The sequence below is a fragment of the Manacus candei genome, unplaced genomic scaffold, assembly GCF_025592945.1.
Source record: "Manacus candei isolate 608988 ecotype Guabito, Panama unplaced genomic scaffold, ASM2559294v1 h1tg000174l, whole genome shotgun sequence".
NCBI classification, from domain to species: Eukaryota; Metazoa; Chordata; class Aves; order Passeriformes; family Pipridae; genus Manacus; species Manacus candei.
In genome coordinates this window covers 538625-554463 of record NW_026138222.1, presented here as the reverse complement: position 1 = coordinate 554463, position 15839 = coordinate 538625, and the positions used below count along the sequence as shown (strand labels likewise).

General features: G+C 55.2%; 2 protein-coding genes and 1 long non-coding RNA gene across 4 annotated transcripts in view; 2 read left to right on the top strand and 1 right to left on the bottom strand.

The window, feature by feature from the left end:
• Positions 1-3688, bottom strand: part of LOC127463830 (uncharacterized) — an 82948-nt gene extending 79260 nt beyond the window's left edge. Inside the window, exons 1-2 of the long non-coding RNA XR_007901013.1 lie at positions 2815-3688; positions 1012-1078 (exon numbers count right to left, since the gene is read on the bottom strand). This is a non-coding gene — a long non-coding RNA (uncharacterized LOC127463830). The remainder of the gene's footprint in view (positions 1-1011; positions 1079-2814) is intronic.
• SHANK3 (SH3 and multiple ankyrin repeat domains 3) overlaps positions 1-15839 on the top strand; it is a 265082-nt gene that overhangs the window by 110478 nt on the left and 138765 nt on the right. The window lies entirely within an intron of this gene.
• Positions 6913-15292, top strand: LOC127463814 (uncharacterized). The gene is made up of 2 exons (XM_051773734.1): positions 6913-7386; positions 13412-15292. Exons 1-2 carry the CDS (start codon positions 7099-7101, stop codon positions 14093-14095), a joined length of 972 nt encoding a protein of 323 aa, XP_051629694.1. The 5' UTR covers positions 6913-7098; the 3' UTR covers positions 14096-15292.

Here is a 15839-nt window from a genome sequence, read left to right as displayed (position 1 = left end):
GGGGTTCTTAATTAATGGTTTAACTCAGGAAAAGTTGCAGGATGTTTCCCAATCAGCTCAAAGGTGGCATCTGCTCCACAGGCAACTCCAAGAGAAAACAGAGTGATGTTAGAGGAGCCAATGATGGATTGTGGGATGGAGAACAGCCTTGGTCAAAGCCAGGGATGGCACCTCCGAGTGCTGCCCGTGGCAAGGACGGGGTGGGTGAAAGGTTTCCTGAAAACCATCAGGGATGAGGGGGAAAAAAGCCTCTGCTTTGAAGAGAGATTTAGGAGAGCGGGATTGTTACCTTAGAAACCAGATGAACGGGAGGAAATATGGGAAGAATATTGAAAATACCGAGTGGCTGATGGGAGGGAAGTGGGAACCTCTGCCTGTTCCCTGGCACACGGAGAGAGAGGATGCAGGGAAGTTGCTGGGAAGCCACACAAACCCAGGCTGATACAGGAGGGCTTCCCAGCCTGGGGTTGTTTCAGGAATTTGGGGTGTTGCTGGAGCTTGTTATAAAGACACGAGGAGGTTGATGTGGGTAAAAAAATCTTGTGGGCTTTTATAATTTATAAGGTTTAGGAAGTATTCCCAAAATAACCCGGAGCAGCTGGTGGCCAGGAAGGAGGAGAAGAGGAGCTGTACCCAAATGGGCAGTTCCCAGTGAGGGGAGGGCAGGAATATGGCCAGAGAGGGAGATGGCAGGAATTTGGGGTCTGCTATGAGCTCATTTTGTAAAAGATATATAGAAAAGTGCATTTTAGTCCATTATTTTCAGGTACTTGTATATTTTTTCAGGGACAGGAGAATCATGGAGTTCACACTGAGTTTAAAGGGAGGTGAAAGTCCTGTGTGGGAAACCTGCATGTTCAGGAATTCCCAGAATTGTTAAGGTTGGAAAAGAACTTTAAGGTCATCGAGTCCAACCATCAACCCACCACCCCCACCTTCACCACTGACCCACGTCCTCAAGTGCCACAGACACAGGATTTTTAAACACTTCCAGGGATGGGCACTCCAAACCTCCCTGGGCAGCCCCTGCCAAGGCCTCCCCACCCTTTCCAGCAACAAATTCCTCCTCAGCCCCAACCTGACCCTCCCCTGGCCCAGCCTGAGGCCGTTTCCCCTTGGCCTGGCCCTTGTTCCCTGGCAGCAGAGCCCGACCCCCCCCGGCTCCCCCCTCCTGGCAGGGACTTGCAGAGCCAGAAGGTCCCCCCTGAGCCTCCTTTGCTCCAGGATGAGCCCCCCCAGCTCCCTCAGCCCCTCCTGCTGCTCCAGACCCTTCCCAGCTCCCTTCCCTTCCCTGCACACTCTCCAGCCCCTCGATATCTTTCTAGTCATGTAAGGCCCAAAATTAGTGTTCAGGAAACAACTAGATGTGGCACTCAGTGCTCTGGGCTGGGTGACAAGGTGGGAGTTGGTCCCAGGTTTGACCTGATGATCCTGGAGATCTTGTCCAGCCTCAGCGATTCCCCCGCCGTGCGCTCACGGACACTTCCCACAGAGTTATGTGCTAACAAGTGTTTAGAGCAGCTAATTAACAGTGGTGTTTTGTTTGACTCAGTATTCCTTTCACTTGTTATTGGCCTTATCGCTCTCCCAGTCGGTTCCCAGCGTGTTTGTGTTGGTTTGACAGAGCTTTTATTTGCTGGCGGGCCGGTGGAGCGGAGCGGTGATCCTTATCTCAGCCCGGTTCTCAGTACCCAGGGATGTTCCATTTTCAAACAAAAAACCCTTCACTTTGTGCTAAGTGACAAGGCATCCATAAACATGCAAGAGTCCTCTCACATCTTCCTTGAAAAGTCTTGCAGAAAAATTGATTCTGGGTCAGATTTTTATTAGAGTAAATATCAAGAAAATTTAGTGTCTGCAGTGTCGCCCCAGTTCTTTATTCTGAGGGTGAAAACTCGCAGCAAAATTCTGATTGTTTTGCAAATATATTCAGGATGTCAAAGAGAATTCAAATGAAAACTGGTTTAGCATCAGGGTGTCGTTTTTTCCAGAAATGATGTGTAGAAACACCTCGTGCTGCAATGGCCTTGGGAGGAAAAGACTTGGGCGATGCTGGAGGTTAATCCATAGGATGATGGAAGGGTTTGGTTTGGAATGGATGTCAAAGCCCATCCAGTTCCACCCTTTGCCATGGGCAGGGACACCTTCCACTAGACCAGGTTGCTCCAAGCCCTGTCCAACCTGGCCTTGAAATCCTTGGATGAGCCTTGCACGGCGTGTCCCCAAATGCCTTCGGTGCTCGTCTGCCTTTGTCCATAACCTGCTCCTGGGAGGGACCCCTGGGGTGGATGTTGTTGACATGATTGGCTCTGAACTCCCCAGTTGCTTGGTGGGTCGTTGGGACCCCTGGGGTGGATGTTGTTGACATGATTGGCTCTGAACCCCCCCAGTTGCTTGGTGGGTCGTTGGGGCCCCGGGAGGATCAGAAGGATCTGATGCCCAGACATCACATCCCGTCCTTGGGAAGCCTCGGTGATGGACATTCCCTGGTGTTCTCCTTGTTCCTGCCTGTCTCTGTCCTCACCGTTAGGGAGTTTTCTAACATCTGACCCAAACTTTCCTTCCTGTGGTTGTTACACCACGTTTACACTGCTGTCCCACTCCTTCACAGAATCCCTGAGGTTGGAAAAGCCCTCCCAGCCCATGGATCCACCCCGGGCCCCATCCCCACCTTGTCCCCCAGCCCAGAGCATTGAGTGCCACGGCCAGGCCTTCCTGGGACACCTCCAGGGCTGGGCACTCCAAACCTCCCTGGGCAGCCCCTGCCAAGGCCTCACCACCCTTTCCAGCAACAAATTCCTCCTCAGCCCCAACCTGACCCTCCCCTGGCCCAGCCTGAGGCCGTTTCCCCTTGGCCTGTCCCTTGTTCCCTGGCAGCAGAGCCCGACCCCCCCCGGCTCCTCCCTCCTGGCAGGGACTTGCAGAGCCAGAAGGTCCCCCCTGAGCCTCCTTTGCTCCAGGATGAGCCCCCCCAGCTCCCTCAGCCCCTCCTGCTGCTCCAGACCCTTCCCAGCTCCCTTCCCTTCCCTGCACACGCTCCAGCCCCTCCAGGTCTCTCCTGGCTGAGGGCCCAGAACTGCCCCCAGGATTCCAGGGGGGCCTCCCCAGGTCCCAGCACAGGGACAGGGCTGTGCCTACGTGGTGCCCAGAGCAGTGCCCCAGCAGCAGGAGTGGGGCAGCAGAACTTGGCTGGGTGTTTTTGGGCTGTGTTTGGTAACTCCTCTCCCTCCCTCCCTCCCTGCAGTGTGTGATGTGTGACTCACACCCCACGTGTGAGAACCTCCACGGTTTCCCCCCCTCCAATCCCACTACATGACCACGTGTCTCCCCAGCCCAGCCCTTGTGTGTTGATGATTCCTGGGTAGTTTTAATTCTGTTGGTTTAGCAGGATCCATGTAAGCCCCAGTCCATGTAAGCCCCGGTCCTGTTCTCTGCAGCCCCTCTGTAGTGCCTGTGTTTTTGGCAAGGATCTTCTCTGACCCCCTCCATCACTTTGCTGAAGGAGATGCTGGCCCAGCTCACCCCTCACACACCCCTGGTTCTCCCACCCTTGGGTGGGAAGGTGTTGGAGCAGGGAATCTTCCTCCTACCCTGTGTCTGGGTGGTCTAGGGGCAGGGGGGGTAGCTGGTGATGCCTCACCTCAAGTCCTGGGAGTTGGAACTGGAGGGGCTTTATGGTCCCTTCCAACCCAAACCATCCTGTGATTCCACAATTCTGTCCTAAAGAACTGGAGACAGAGATGGGATCGGGCATCAGGGAGGGCCAAAACTGTCAGAAGTGAGAGGCAGTGTTGACACAGCCCCACGTGGGTGTCATTTTTCCACCCATCAGTGTGGATTTGAAAGGTAAAAGGTGACCCTGGGAGCTGCAAGGGGAGTTCTTGCAGGAGAAGCCCCTGCAGTGAGTGAGGCACCGGTGGGGTCTCGAATCCTGGGGGCAGTTCTGGGCATGGAGGGGCTGGAGCGTGTGCAGGGAAGGGGAGGGAGCTGGGAAGGGTCTGGAGCAGCAGGAGGGGCTGAGGGAGCTGGGGGGGCTCATCCTGGAGCAAAGGAGCCAGGGCTGAGGTGTGTGACACCCTCAGCAGCAGCTCCTCTCTCCGCTGGCCCGTGACAAATCCCCTCTGCCTGATCCCACCTCGCTTCCTGCCAGCCCGGAGCAAACACTCTGCCTTGCATTTGCTCCAATTTTCCCCCCAAGAAATGAAGTGCTGGCGTGTCTGCAGCTTTTCTCTTTCCCCCTTCCTGACCATTTGCCGTTTTCCGCTCTCTTGGGCACACAACACGAGCCTTCAAAGGCGGCCTTGGCTGTTCTTCGACTGCTTTAATCTCCTCTTAACCTCCCTTCCAGGTGTGTAGCCAGGCACATCCAAATATCCTTAATTAATTCCTGCTTCTGGTTTCCAGGTATGATCTTCCCTCTCTGCCTCTGAAATGTCGCTGCTGAGCCCTGACTTAAGCACGTTGCTCTTTCTAGTTTCATCCCTAGGAAGCTTTCCCTCTTTGCAATTCCCAGCAATTCCCAGCAGTTCCTGGACTGTTTTCCTTGCTGTCAGTGTATTTAGGGAATGAATACCTGCTTCTCTCCGTGGGGCATTTCCTCTCATGCTTGGGGGGCTCCAGATGGGTTTGTCTGTTGGGTTGTGCTCTTCCTTTGCATCTGGCCATAGCAGTCACTCCTGGTTCCCAGTTTCTGTTGGGTGTTTGGAGTCAGTGCCCCATCCCTGGAAGTGTCCAAGGGCAGGTTGGATGGGGCTTGGAGCAACCCAGGCTTGTGGAAGGTGTCCCTGCCCATGGCAGGGGGTGGGAGTGGATGGGCTTTAAGCTTCCAACCCAAGCCATTCTGTGATTCCATGATTCCATGACTGTCTTGGGTTAAAAGGGGCCTCTGGAGTGCATCTGTCCATCTGTCCCACCCTTCCATGAAATCCTGCCTCCCATTAGAGCTTGACCTCACTCTGCATTGCCGGGCTCTCTCACTTTCTTCCTAAGAAGTGCCCAACGTTTGTCACTTCCCGATCGTTCCTGGAGCGTCACCTCTGCCTTCACATGTTCAGACACTCGGAATCAAAGTGCTAAAAGAGCTTCCAGGGCTGTTTCTGCACCTTCTTCACAAAAACAAATTGTCTTGAATGCAGCCCAAGAGCTCCCTGGCCAGTCAGTGCCCGGATCCTTCCGCAGATCCCTGGATAAATCCAATCTCTTGTTATCCCTAATCCCATAAGCTGCCATCAGAGGGGCGCAGCGGAAGACACGGGATCAGGGTGAATATCCACCAAGCCCCATATCTCATCCTGGCATGTGCCTCAGGAGCAGGACACGTGCTGAGGAAACCAGGGATTATCCTCCCCTCCCCAGTCCCTGCAATGCCTCCTGTCCCTGAGCCTCGGCAGTGTGGTTGCTGCTGCGTGGCCACTCGGGCAGATACTCTCCATAACAACTGCTCCGAGCTCCTCAGCAGCCAGGAAATACAGAGAACATCCTTTTCCAGCTCCTCCCTGAAGATCCCTGGCTCTTTGCCACCTTTGAACGAACATCCTTCTTCCGAAATTGCTAAACCTGCAGTTATTGCATCAACCCCAACCCGGGGACTTTATTTCTAATATTCTTGACCTCTCCTTGGGGGGTTTAATAAAATAAATGCCTTGTCCCAATCGCTTTTTCCCCCCCCCTATTGTTACTTTTAACAATATTAACAGATCCGCTATTCCCAAGCCCTTTTATTCCTCAGCAGCGGGGATGAGATCTTTGCCCTGAGTACCAAGCCACGGGTTCATTTATTTGTTTATTAAACGCCTGAGATGATTTGTTTTCCCTTCCTGGCTCCTGGAAGGGTCGGAGCCGTTTGATTTGCTCCACCTGCAGCAGGGATTTGGGAAGAAATCGCCACGATTTGTTTCATTCCCGGCTCCGTGCCGCGGTTTCCAGCCCGGCATCAGCTGCTCACTGGAGTTGTCTCTGCAGCTCAGCTGTTCCCTACGGCTGCTTTTCCCAGAGAAATCCCTGGAGGTGGTGGTGGGGAACCTGGAGGTGGGTGGTTGCCACTTCCCTGGGGTCACTGGGTTGCCTGGAGCCCTCCTGGTGGTGCCGTGGTTGTGGGATGTTGTGTTTCGAGGTGAGATAGTGAGGGGTTGTGGGTAGGGGTGTCTTGCTCCGTCCTCCAGGACAATTCCACCACTGGGGAATGAGGTGCAGAGGGTGTTGTGGAGAAACACGTGGTGGGGAGAGGGAGTCCCAGCTGTCAGCCCAAACCAGGGGGGGTTTGCACAGGGATTGCAGGGGATGGCCGGGGTCATCTGGTCCAGCCTTCCCATCCTCCAGGGAAAAGGGCTCCGAAACCTTGGCAGTGAAGCAGCTGGAAGGGCCTCACCTGTCCCTCCAGGTGTGCTCCTACCCCTCTCTGAGGGATCAGGCTCTGGGGTGGAGCTGAGTTTGGAAGGTGCTGGAAGGCCTGGGCTGGGGGCTGGCTCCGAGCTCTGACCCTCCTCCCTGCTCCCGAGCTGCTCCATGGGCTGCCGCTGCCTGCTGAGCTCTGGGACCTGCCCAGAGTGTGCCCAGCACTCCCAGGGCCACTGTCCTGCCCAGCTGTCCTTGTCCCCCAGGACTGTGCATGCCCATGGGGCCGATTCCTGCCCTCAATCCGGGTCCTTATGGAGCGGTGGCCGCTCCGGCTGCTCCCACACGGCCCCGCTGCCCCTCTGTGTGCACCCAGAGCCAGCCCCCAGTGCCACCCATCCCCGTGGGGAGGGAGGTACCACTGGTTGCCAGGATTTCTTCTCTGCACAACCTTGCCTTGGCTGTGCAGGTAACCCCATCCCAGAGATGCTGCTCCCACACCTGCGCTCCCGACGCCTTTCCCGTTCGGATGAGCCAGAGGGGACTCTGAGCAATATCCAGGAGAGATTTCCTCCCTGCCAGGCCTTTGTCTCTGTAATCACTGTTGCTGTTTGCCTCCGAGCTCCCAGAAGGATTTGTGCTGGCAGCCTGGGATCCCAGGGAAGCTTCAGGAATATTTATTGTACTGGGCAAAATTAAAATGGGGCCGGCTGAGATGAGTGGAGGTGCCCAGCGGAGCCTGCCCGGCCTCCAGGACCCCTCGTGATGGTGCCAGAGGCTGAGGGAGCTGGGAAGGGTCTGGAGCAGCAGGAGGGGCTGAGGGAGCTGGGGGGGCTCATCCTGGAGCAAAGGAGGCTCAGGGGGGACCTTCTGGCTCTGCAAGTCCCTGCCAGGAGGGGGGAGCCGGGGGGGGTCGGGCTCTGCTGCCAGGGAACAAGGGCCAGGCCAAGGGGAAACGGCCTCAGGCTGGGCCAGGGGAGGGTCAGGTTGGGGCTGAGGAGGAATTTGTTGCTGGAAAGGGTGGGGAGGCCTTGGCAGGGGCTGCCCAGGGAGGTTTGGAGTGCCCATCCCTGGAAGTGTTTGAAAAACCTGTGTCTGTGGCACTTGAGGACGTGGCTCAGTGGTGGCCTTGGCAGTGCTGGGGGATGGTTGGACTCGATGATCATAAATCCAACTTCACTGATTCCATGATTCTGTGATTTCAGCCTGTTTTGCTGCCCCACCTGTGGCCACAGCCTGACAAACCAGGGCAAATGCTGAGCTGAGCTGTCCTTCCAGCCCCTTGGGGAGGCTTCTCCCGCTGTGCAGGTGCTCCCCAAAATTAAACAGGGAGGTTGGGAACGTGAGGGGCAGCACAGCAAGGAGCAGGAAGGGCATCCCAGTTCCTTTTATTCAGCAGAGGCACGGCCTGAACGTTCTGGGCATCGTCGGGCCACCTTCACTGAAAGGGTGTGTGGGGTGAATGTGGGGGGCTGGAGCTGCTCTTGCCTGCAGAGGTGTTGGAAAGGATGGACTGAAGGAGGAGGACGTGGTTCATGCAGTGGTGGGGCTGGAGGAGCTGCACCACAGCCCTGGGCAGGTGGAGGCTCCACTCAGAGCATCGCTGTGCGTGTGAGGGAGCAGATCCAGGGCTATTTATGGCTGATGGAAGAGCAGGGGGAGCAGGGGATGGTCCATATGGGGAGGGAACTCAGCTCTGGAGGTGCCACGCAGCCAACAGCCCTGGCAAGGCACAGGGATGCCACGGTACAGGGAATCCAGGGGTGATTTCACCTGTGCCAGTCCAGGATATTTAAATCTAACCTTGGCTGCAGGGCTGAGTCACAGCCAGGAGGAGCAGGGACTGAGCAATGGAATGCTGGAGCTGTGCAGGAAATCATTACTGAAGGAATTCTTTACTGAAGGATTTCATTCATTACCAAAGAATTTCTTACTAAGGGAATTCTCCCCTGTGAGGGTGGTGAGGCCTGGAGAAGAGAAGGCTCCAGGGAGAGCTGAGAGCTCCTTGTAGGGCCTAAGGGGGCTCCAGAAGAGCTGGAGAGGGACTGGGGACAAGAGATGGAGGGACAGGACACAGGGAATGGCTTCCCAGTGCCAGAGGGCAGGGATGGATGGGATATTGGGAAGGAACTGCTGACTGTGAGGGTGGGGAGGTCCTGACCCAGGTTGCCCAGAGAAGCTGTGGCTGCCCCTGGATCCCTGGAAGTGTCCAAGGGCAGGTTGGACAGGGCTTGGAGCAACCTGGGCTGGTGGAATGTTGGGTTTCAGGGGGTGGCACTGGATGGGCTTTAAGTCCCTTCCCAAGCCAAACCATTCCATGATTCTGCCCATCAGACAACAAACCTGGAGAATTCCCAGCATGTGCCCAGCAGGCTGGAGCCGTGCTCCTGACAGCCTGTTCAGGGGGATTTTGGCTCCAGGACAGCTCCTAATCTTTTTTAAAGCTGTCTGTCTGGATGGCTGCTCCATAATCCCAGTCTTTACCTGCTTCTCCCAAGTGTCCTGTGCAAGAGCAGAAGGATGAAAGAACTCCTCCCTTGTAGGCTCTTTTATCCCAGCTCTTGTCTCCCTGCTTGGGAAGTGGTCCCAGTTTGGCAGGATCTTGGTCCTGGTTTGGGCAGTGGCAGCTCTGGGATGAGCTGGGATTTTGGGAGGGTCTTTAGGCTGCGCCTCTGGGACAGGAGGCTGCAGCTTCCATGAAGTTCCTGCTGCTCCATGGACTTTGTGGCTGCTCTCCTTCCATCCCAGCAAGGGCTGGGTGCTGGTGCTGCTCCCAGACCTTTGGGACATCTCTGCTGCCTCCATGGGATGTCCAGCCAGGGAAGTTCCCGGGAGGTACCACACACCCAGGAGCGGCAGAGGCTGAGCTTCCTCCCGTGACAAGCGACATTTCAGGAATTTTACAGCTTGGTTTCGTGTTTATGTGGCTCCTGACCCACGGGCAGCAGTCTCCCTGTCAGGCTGCCAAGGGCTCCAGGGTCCCGTGGAGCTCTCTGGCGCGAATCCTGCGGAACGACCCCGCTCCGGAGCCTCAGTGCCCCGCCAACGAGCCGGGATTTACGGCCCGGGCTCTTCCCAGGCTCCCTGGCCGTGGTGTGTGCACCCCAAACCAGCCCACGCTTTATGGCCTGGCACGGAATTGCTGGTGCTGCCTGGAATTCAGCCTGGGCAGCAATCCCTGCCGTCGGAGAGGGCAGTTTTTCCCCGTTCATGGAGCCCTTCCGGAATTCTCACCAGTGGCATTTTCCAAACTGCGCCGCTCTCCTACTGAAGAATTATTGGTTTGTGTTTTTTTTTTAATCTTTCTGTTCAAATCTCTCCCAGTCTGAAGCTTCTTGTGTTTGTCATTGCTCCTGGCTCGGCTTCACTTCAAAGGGAGCAGAGGTTTTTTTAACGAGCGAGGTGAGGGGGAAATGGTTGGATGTGTCCTTTGTGTGGATCCGATGCTTTTACACGAACCCAGCGTGATAAAAAGCTGATGTTTTACATGAGTGTTGCCCAGGCAAAGAGGTGCTTCACAGGAGACAAATTCTGATTTTGCATGGTAGCAGGGATGAGAAAAACCCCGGGGTTTGTAGCTGTACATTTATTTTTAAACAGCTGTTCACTAAATCAGGGACCTGTAAATCCTGTTGTGGTCCAGGTCATGTCTCTTCTGAGTGATTTATCTATTACAGATGGACTTTTAGATGGGATATTGGGAAGGAATTCCTGGCTGGGAGGGTGGGCAGGCCCTGGCCCAGGTTGCCCAGAGAAGCTGTGGCTGCCCCTGGATCCCTGGAAGTGTCCAAGGCCAGGTTGGACGGGGCTTGGAGCACCCTGGGCTGGTGGAAGGTGTCCCTGCCCATGGCAGGGGTGGGATTGAATGGGATTTAAGGTCCCTGGTGAGGCCCTGGTGAGGTTGTGGTGCAGGTGGTCAGTGGGTTCTGGTGGCTCAGCATGTTTTTCCCTCTGCTCTGGAGCTCATCTTGGGATTCCCAGTGCTGGACTGGGAGGGTGATGGAGGTGACCACGGGCAGAGCTGCCTTTTGAGGCTGAAGTTTGCCCGAACTGGGATCAGATGTTTGTTACAAATGTGTGACTCTCACGTCCTCCTCTGTGGCTTCTACTCTGTGGACTTTCAAACCTCCTTTAATTTACTGGAGCAAAATGAATCATGTTCATACAATCATGGAATAGTTTGGGTAGGAAGGACCTTAAAGTCCATCCATTGCCACCCCCTGCCATGGGCAGGGACACCTTCCACCAGCCCAGGTTGCTCCAAGCCTCGTCCAACCTGCCCTTGGACACTTCCAGGGATGAGGAATGTTCAAGGCCATGCTCAGACCTTCTCAGACTCTGTTTGGGGTTCCCATTATTGCAAAATCACCCCTTTTTACCTGTTGGGGAAACGTTTTTTTGGCATAGTTTGTGCCACAGAGAGTTTTGGGTCCCGATTTGCTGTGGGTGTTGTGGGAGTTGGTTGTTCTGGGATCGATTGTCCCCTCTGTAGGACAGTCACCTGCTGCTCTCACAATGGCCTTCCATGACTTGGGACCTGGGGAGGCCCCCCTGGAATTCCGGGGGCAGTTCTGGGCCCCTCAGCCAGGAGAGACCTGGAGGGGCTGGAGCGTGTGCAGGGAAGGGAAGGGAGCTGGGAAGGGGCTGGAGAATTCCTGAGGGAGCTGGGGGGGCTCAGCCTGGAGCAAAGGAGGCTCAGGGGGGACCTTCTGGCTCTGCAAGTCCCTGCCAGGAGGGGGGAGCCGGGGGGGGTCGGGCTCTGCTGCCAGGGAACAAGGGCCAGGCCAAGGGGAAACGGCCTCAGGCTGGGCCAGGGGAGGGTCAGGTTGGATACTGGGGAAAAATATTTCACAGAAAGTGTTTTAAAGCACTGGAAGGGGCTGCCCAGGGAGGTTTGGAGTCCCCATCCCTGGAAGTGTTTGAAGAACATGTGTCTGTGGCACTTGAGGACGTGGCTCAGTGGTGGCCGTGGCAGTGCTGGGGCAATGGTTGGACTCGAGGATCATAAAGGTCTTTTCCAACTTTATTGATTCCATTCCATAACCTCATCAGAAGTACATATTGTGGTGTCATGCACTGGCTCCTTCCCCATTCTGAACAAAGATCAGCCCAGCCCAGCCCTGTCTGACCACAACAGTCTCTCTGGGATTTGCCTGCACTTCCATGTGCTGATTTCTGTAGCCTCGTCTCCATTATCCCACCAACCCCTGCATTCCATCCTTATCAAAAAACAACTTCATTTTCAGGCTGCCTTTGTGCCCCTCTCACCCCAAGGCACCTCTTTTCTCCGGGTTCTTTTTTCTGAGCACCCCACCAGCTTTTCCCTGTTTGCTCCAATTGCCTTTGCCAGCTTTTCCGGCTGCTGCAGCTTCCCAATGCTCCTGTTTGCCTGCCTGCTCACACAGGAGGCTCTGCAGAGTTTTGGCTTCTCTGATTAATGTGCTTGGAGTGAGGCTGCTGCTGCTGGGGTGTTGTATTTCATTGGCCTGGAGTTTTTGGGGAGTGTTTCAGTTCCCACCTGCACGTTGGGATGGAAAGCTTTTGGCGTTTAGTGTCTGCTGGCAGCTGGAAGCTTCACACGTGTCTGGTTGCATTGGAAGTGTCATTTGGGAGCTCTGGTGAGGGCAGGTGTGATTTCCATCCTCTCCCTCGGTGTTAAAGCTGACAGGGAACCCTTCCTGGGGTGATGTGCCCATCAGTATCATGGATGAGCTGCTGCTCTTCCTTCGGGGAGTTTTCTCCCTCTCCCCTCAGTTGTGCTGCTCTGGAGGAGGCCTCGAAGAGGAGGGATGGCTCTGAACAGCCTGTCCAACGAGCAGCCCTGGCTCCTGGGGCTCTGGGTCACTCGGGTTTGGCTCTGGCTGACGTGTCCCCGTGGGAGGTGGGAACGGGTCGTCTGAGCTGGGCTGAGATCTGGGCCCCAGGAGGTGCCAGACTGAGGGTCTTTGGATGAGCTGGGATGGAAGCTGGGCTTGGTGGGTGTCAGCACAGTGCTGTGTCACCCAATCCAGCCCCTTCTCCTGGCTCCCGTTCCTCCAGCAGCTGCATCCCGCCGGGAGCAGAGGTGGGGTGGGGTCAGACAACCCTTCCCTGCCCCATCTCCAACAGGCTGGGGGGTCCCACAGCTCCAGAGCACCGAGAGCACGTCCCTCCTAGGAATGTGGAGGCTCACAGGGACGGGCAGTGACCTTTCCTGGTCCTGCCTGTCTCCCCCCCTGCAGCCCGTGGGGACTGGGGCAGCTGGGAGGTCGGTTTGTCCCGCAGAGGACCGACGCGGCTCAGGGAGGTCCCTCCTCCCCCTGAAACGCTCCCTCGGCAGCTTCTGGTCATCTGAGGGGTTGGTTTGGCACTTCACAAGGAGGAAAATGAAATGGGAACTCCACAAGTGCCCTTTATCTCCCTCCTGGAGCTCCATTTATGGCATTTACACGCTCCAGAAATCCTCTTGCGCTGCGACTCCCGGGCACGTCCCGCTCTTTCCATCAGCTCTCCCTCCTAATCTGATTCCCAGATTCAAGACCCGATTCTCAAACTCAATCAGATCCCCTTTGCAGTTGCCTGATAAACTGCAGCGGAGTTTTTATTATTGGAATAGATTAAATTAGGCTGTTCCTTTCACAGTCCTTAAAGATGCAGCTCCGCTTTCCCTTCTTTGCCCCTTAAATGGATATCTCCATATATATCCATACATATCCATATATCTTGCGGAACAGGGCGGGAGCTCCGTGTGGCTGCTCATTCCCTGCGGAGAGGAAGGTCTGACACGCGAAGTAATGCTTTGTGACATCCTTAAATCCACTTATTTTGCTGCTGGATAATTTGTCTGCCGGAGTTCAGGCATCAGTCAGAGACTATCAGCTGTGCTGGCAGATCATTTGCTGGTACCTGTGGCCGTTCCAGCTTTGCTGTTTGGGTGCAGATCCCGGTGTTCCCTGTTCTGGGGTGGGAAAAGGCTTTGTTTTGACCCGGAAAATAGGGAAACGGCCTCAAGCTGTGCCAGGGGAGGGTCAGGTTGGGGCTGAGGAGGAATTTGTTGCTGGAAAGGGTGGGGAGGCCTTGGCAGGGGCTGCCCAGGGAGGTTTGGAGTGCCCAGCCCTGGAGGTGTCCCAGGAAGGCCTGGCCGTGGCACTCAGTGCTCTGGGCTGGGGGCCAAGGTGGGGATGGGGCCCAGGGTGGATCCATGGGCTGGGAGGGCTTTTCCAGCCTCAGGGATCCTGGGATTCTGTGGGTCAGGTGTCTCCTTTTGAGTCTGCTCAGGTCAGACTCTCCCAGTGGAGGGATTTCTGCCTTGGGTTTGTTCTGTGGCTTTTTAAGCCCGTGGAAACTTTACTCTCCACAAATCCCCCGGGGTGAGTCCTGCACCTTCCCTGGGGCTGAGCAAGAGCTCCTTTGCTCTGCTCCTCTCCCCGCTTCCTTCACACCACCCAGTCCCTGCAGTGGGAGAGCCTGTGAGCAGCTGATCCCTGGGGATCTCCTCAGTCCCACCCCAGCTCTCCCAGACCTCTGCCATGTCCCCCTGTTTCCCCCTCCCAAGCTGCAATCATGGAATCATTGGATGGTTTGGGTCGGAGGGGACCTTCCAAAGGCATCTCGTCCAACCCCTGGCTGTGGGCAGGGACATCCTCATCCCCTGGGAACACGGGGGGCACTTTTCAGTTTGTTTTTCTCCCCTGGCTTTGTTCTCTTGGAGCATTTCCTCGGAAGCTCCATTAACTGTTGGGCTTTTAAGTCCCTGACAGGTTTTCTGTTCGGATGGTTGTGAGAAATGACGGGTTTTTAGGCTTCCTGCACCTTGTTCTTCCAACTCCATTTTTGCCTCAATTTAACAAAATAACGTGAGATCTGTTCTGGTTTTTTCTCATTTAAATACAACTTTGTCTTTTTAGCTGTCGTTCCCTGCTGCTCGTAACCTTCCAAACCTCATAACCTTCCAAACCCTTCTAGTCCTTCTTGACAGGGAGTTTGTGTCTGAGCATCCAACCAGGTGTCTTGGAACAGTCTCCAGGACTAAAAGCCTTTGCTTTTAACAGTCCATGGGAGTTTCTTATCACCCAGATTAATTGTTAGGAATTTTGGAGTCCCTGTTTTTAAAAACTGAGCACAGTGGCAGCTCGTAGAATATTTTGGGTTGTGAGGGACCTTAAAGATCATCTCATTGCCCCCGCCCATGGGCAGGGTCACCTTCCACCAGAGCTCAACTGGAGGTGATTTGTTGGCTTCCCTTGGCTCTTCCTGACGTCCCACTCCCCTCCCAGGTCCAGCCCTGCCTTCCCAAGTGCTTGGAGTTGCATTTTCCTGCTGTGTCTTTCCTCCACCACGTTGTCCATTGAACCCAGCATCTCAACATTTTTATGAAACCCCAGCATTTTGGTCTCCTGCCTTATTTCTTAGACTTCCAGCTCCTCTCCAGAGGAACACAAGTGATGCTTTGGGGTTTCTGTTTTCTCACTGTGTTTGTACAACTGCTCTTCACGGTTTATCTGAGCCTTCCAGCTCCTGTCCTCTCTCTTTATGGCTCCATGACTCATCCCAAAGCAGGTGCTTTGCTGCATGTCCTGGCTTTCCTACCCCTGGAGATAAAAGCTCTCCCGTAACCTTGTTAAATCCCAGCAGCTCAATTCCACCAGGGTTTAGCAGGGTTTTCCTCTCCAGCATGGGAATCCAATTTTCAGAGCTTTCCCTGGTTTCTGATCAGCACAAATCCTGCTTTTTTACCCCGTTTTCCCGCTCATGCCATGGGATTTTACTCCCTGCTCCTCTATCTGGCTGCTGAGGCTGTTTCAGAGAACGTTCACACGCAGGTCTTGATCTTCAGCTCCCCAAGAGCCTCCTCCAGCTGCTCTTTCCCACTCCTCCCTGTTCCACAGACCCAGGGGTCTCAAGCATTGCCCAGAGAGGTTGTGGATTCCCCATTCCTGGGAGTGTCCAAGGCTTCGAGCCCCAGGTTGGACAGGGCTTGGAGGGCAGGGACACCTTCCATAGACCAGGTTGCTCCAAGCTCTGTTCAACCTGGTCTTGGACACTTCCAGGGATGGGGATGTCCAAGGTCAGGTTCAGGAACTTTTCTAGGGATGGGGATGTCCAAGGTCAGGTTCAGGAACACTTCTAGGGATGGGGATGTCCAAGGTCAGGTTCAGGAACACTTCCAGGGATGGGGATGTCCAAGGTCAGGTTCAGGAACTTTTCTAGGGATGGGGAGTGTCCAAGGTCAGATTCAGGAACACTTCCAGGGATGGGGATATCCAAGGTCAGGTTCAGGAACTTTTCTAGGGATGGGGATGTTCAAGGTCAGGTTCAGGAACATTTCCAGGGATGGGGATGTCCAAGGTCAGGTTCAGGAACACTTCCAGGGATAGGACTTGTTGTCCACCAGGACCCCCAGGTCCTTCTCTGCAGAGCTGCTCCCTCAGCTTGTGCTGGTCCCTAGGGTTGTTCCTCCCAAAGTGCAGGACCTGCATTTGCCTTGGTTGACCTTCAGCCCCTGGGTCCCAGTTCCACCCCTTGTC

Coding starts and splice junctions, on each gene's coding strand:
- LOC127463814 (XM_051773734.1), top strand. CDS start 7,099: ATGGTGCCAGAGGCTGAGGGAGCTGGGAAGGGTCTGGAGCAGCAGGAG. Junction 7,387..13,411: donor GGCAGGGGCTGCCCAGGGAG/GTTTGGAGTGCC, acceptor CTGCCCAGGGAG/GTTTGGAGTGCCCAGCCCTG.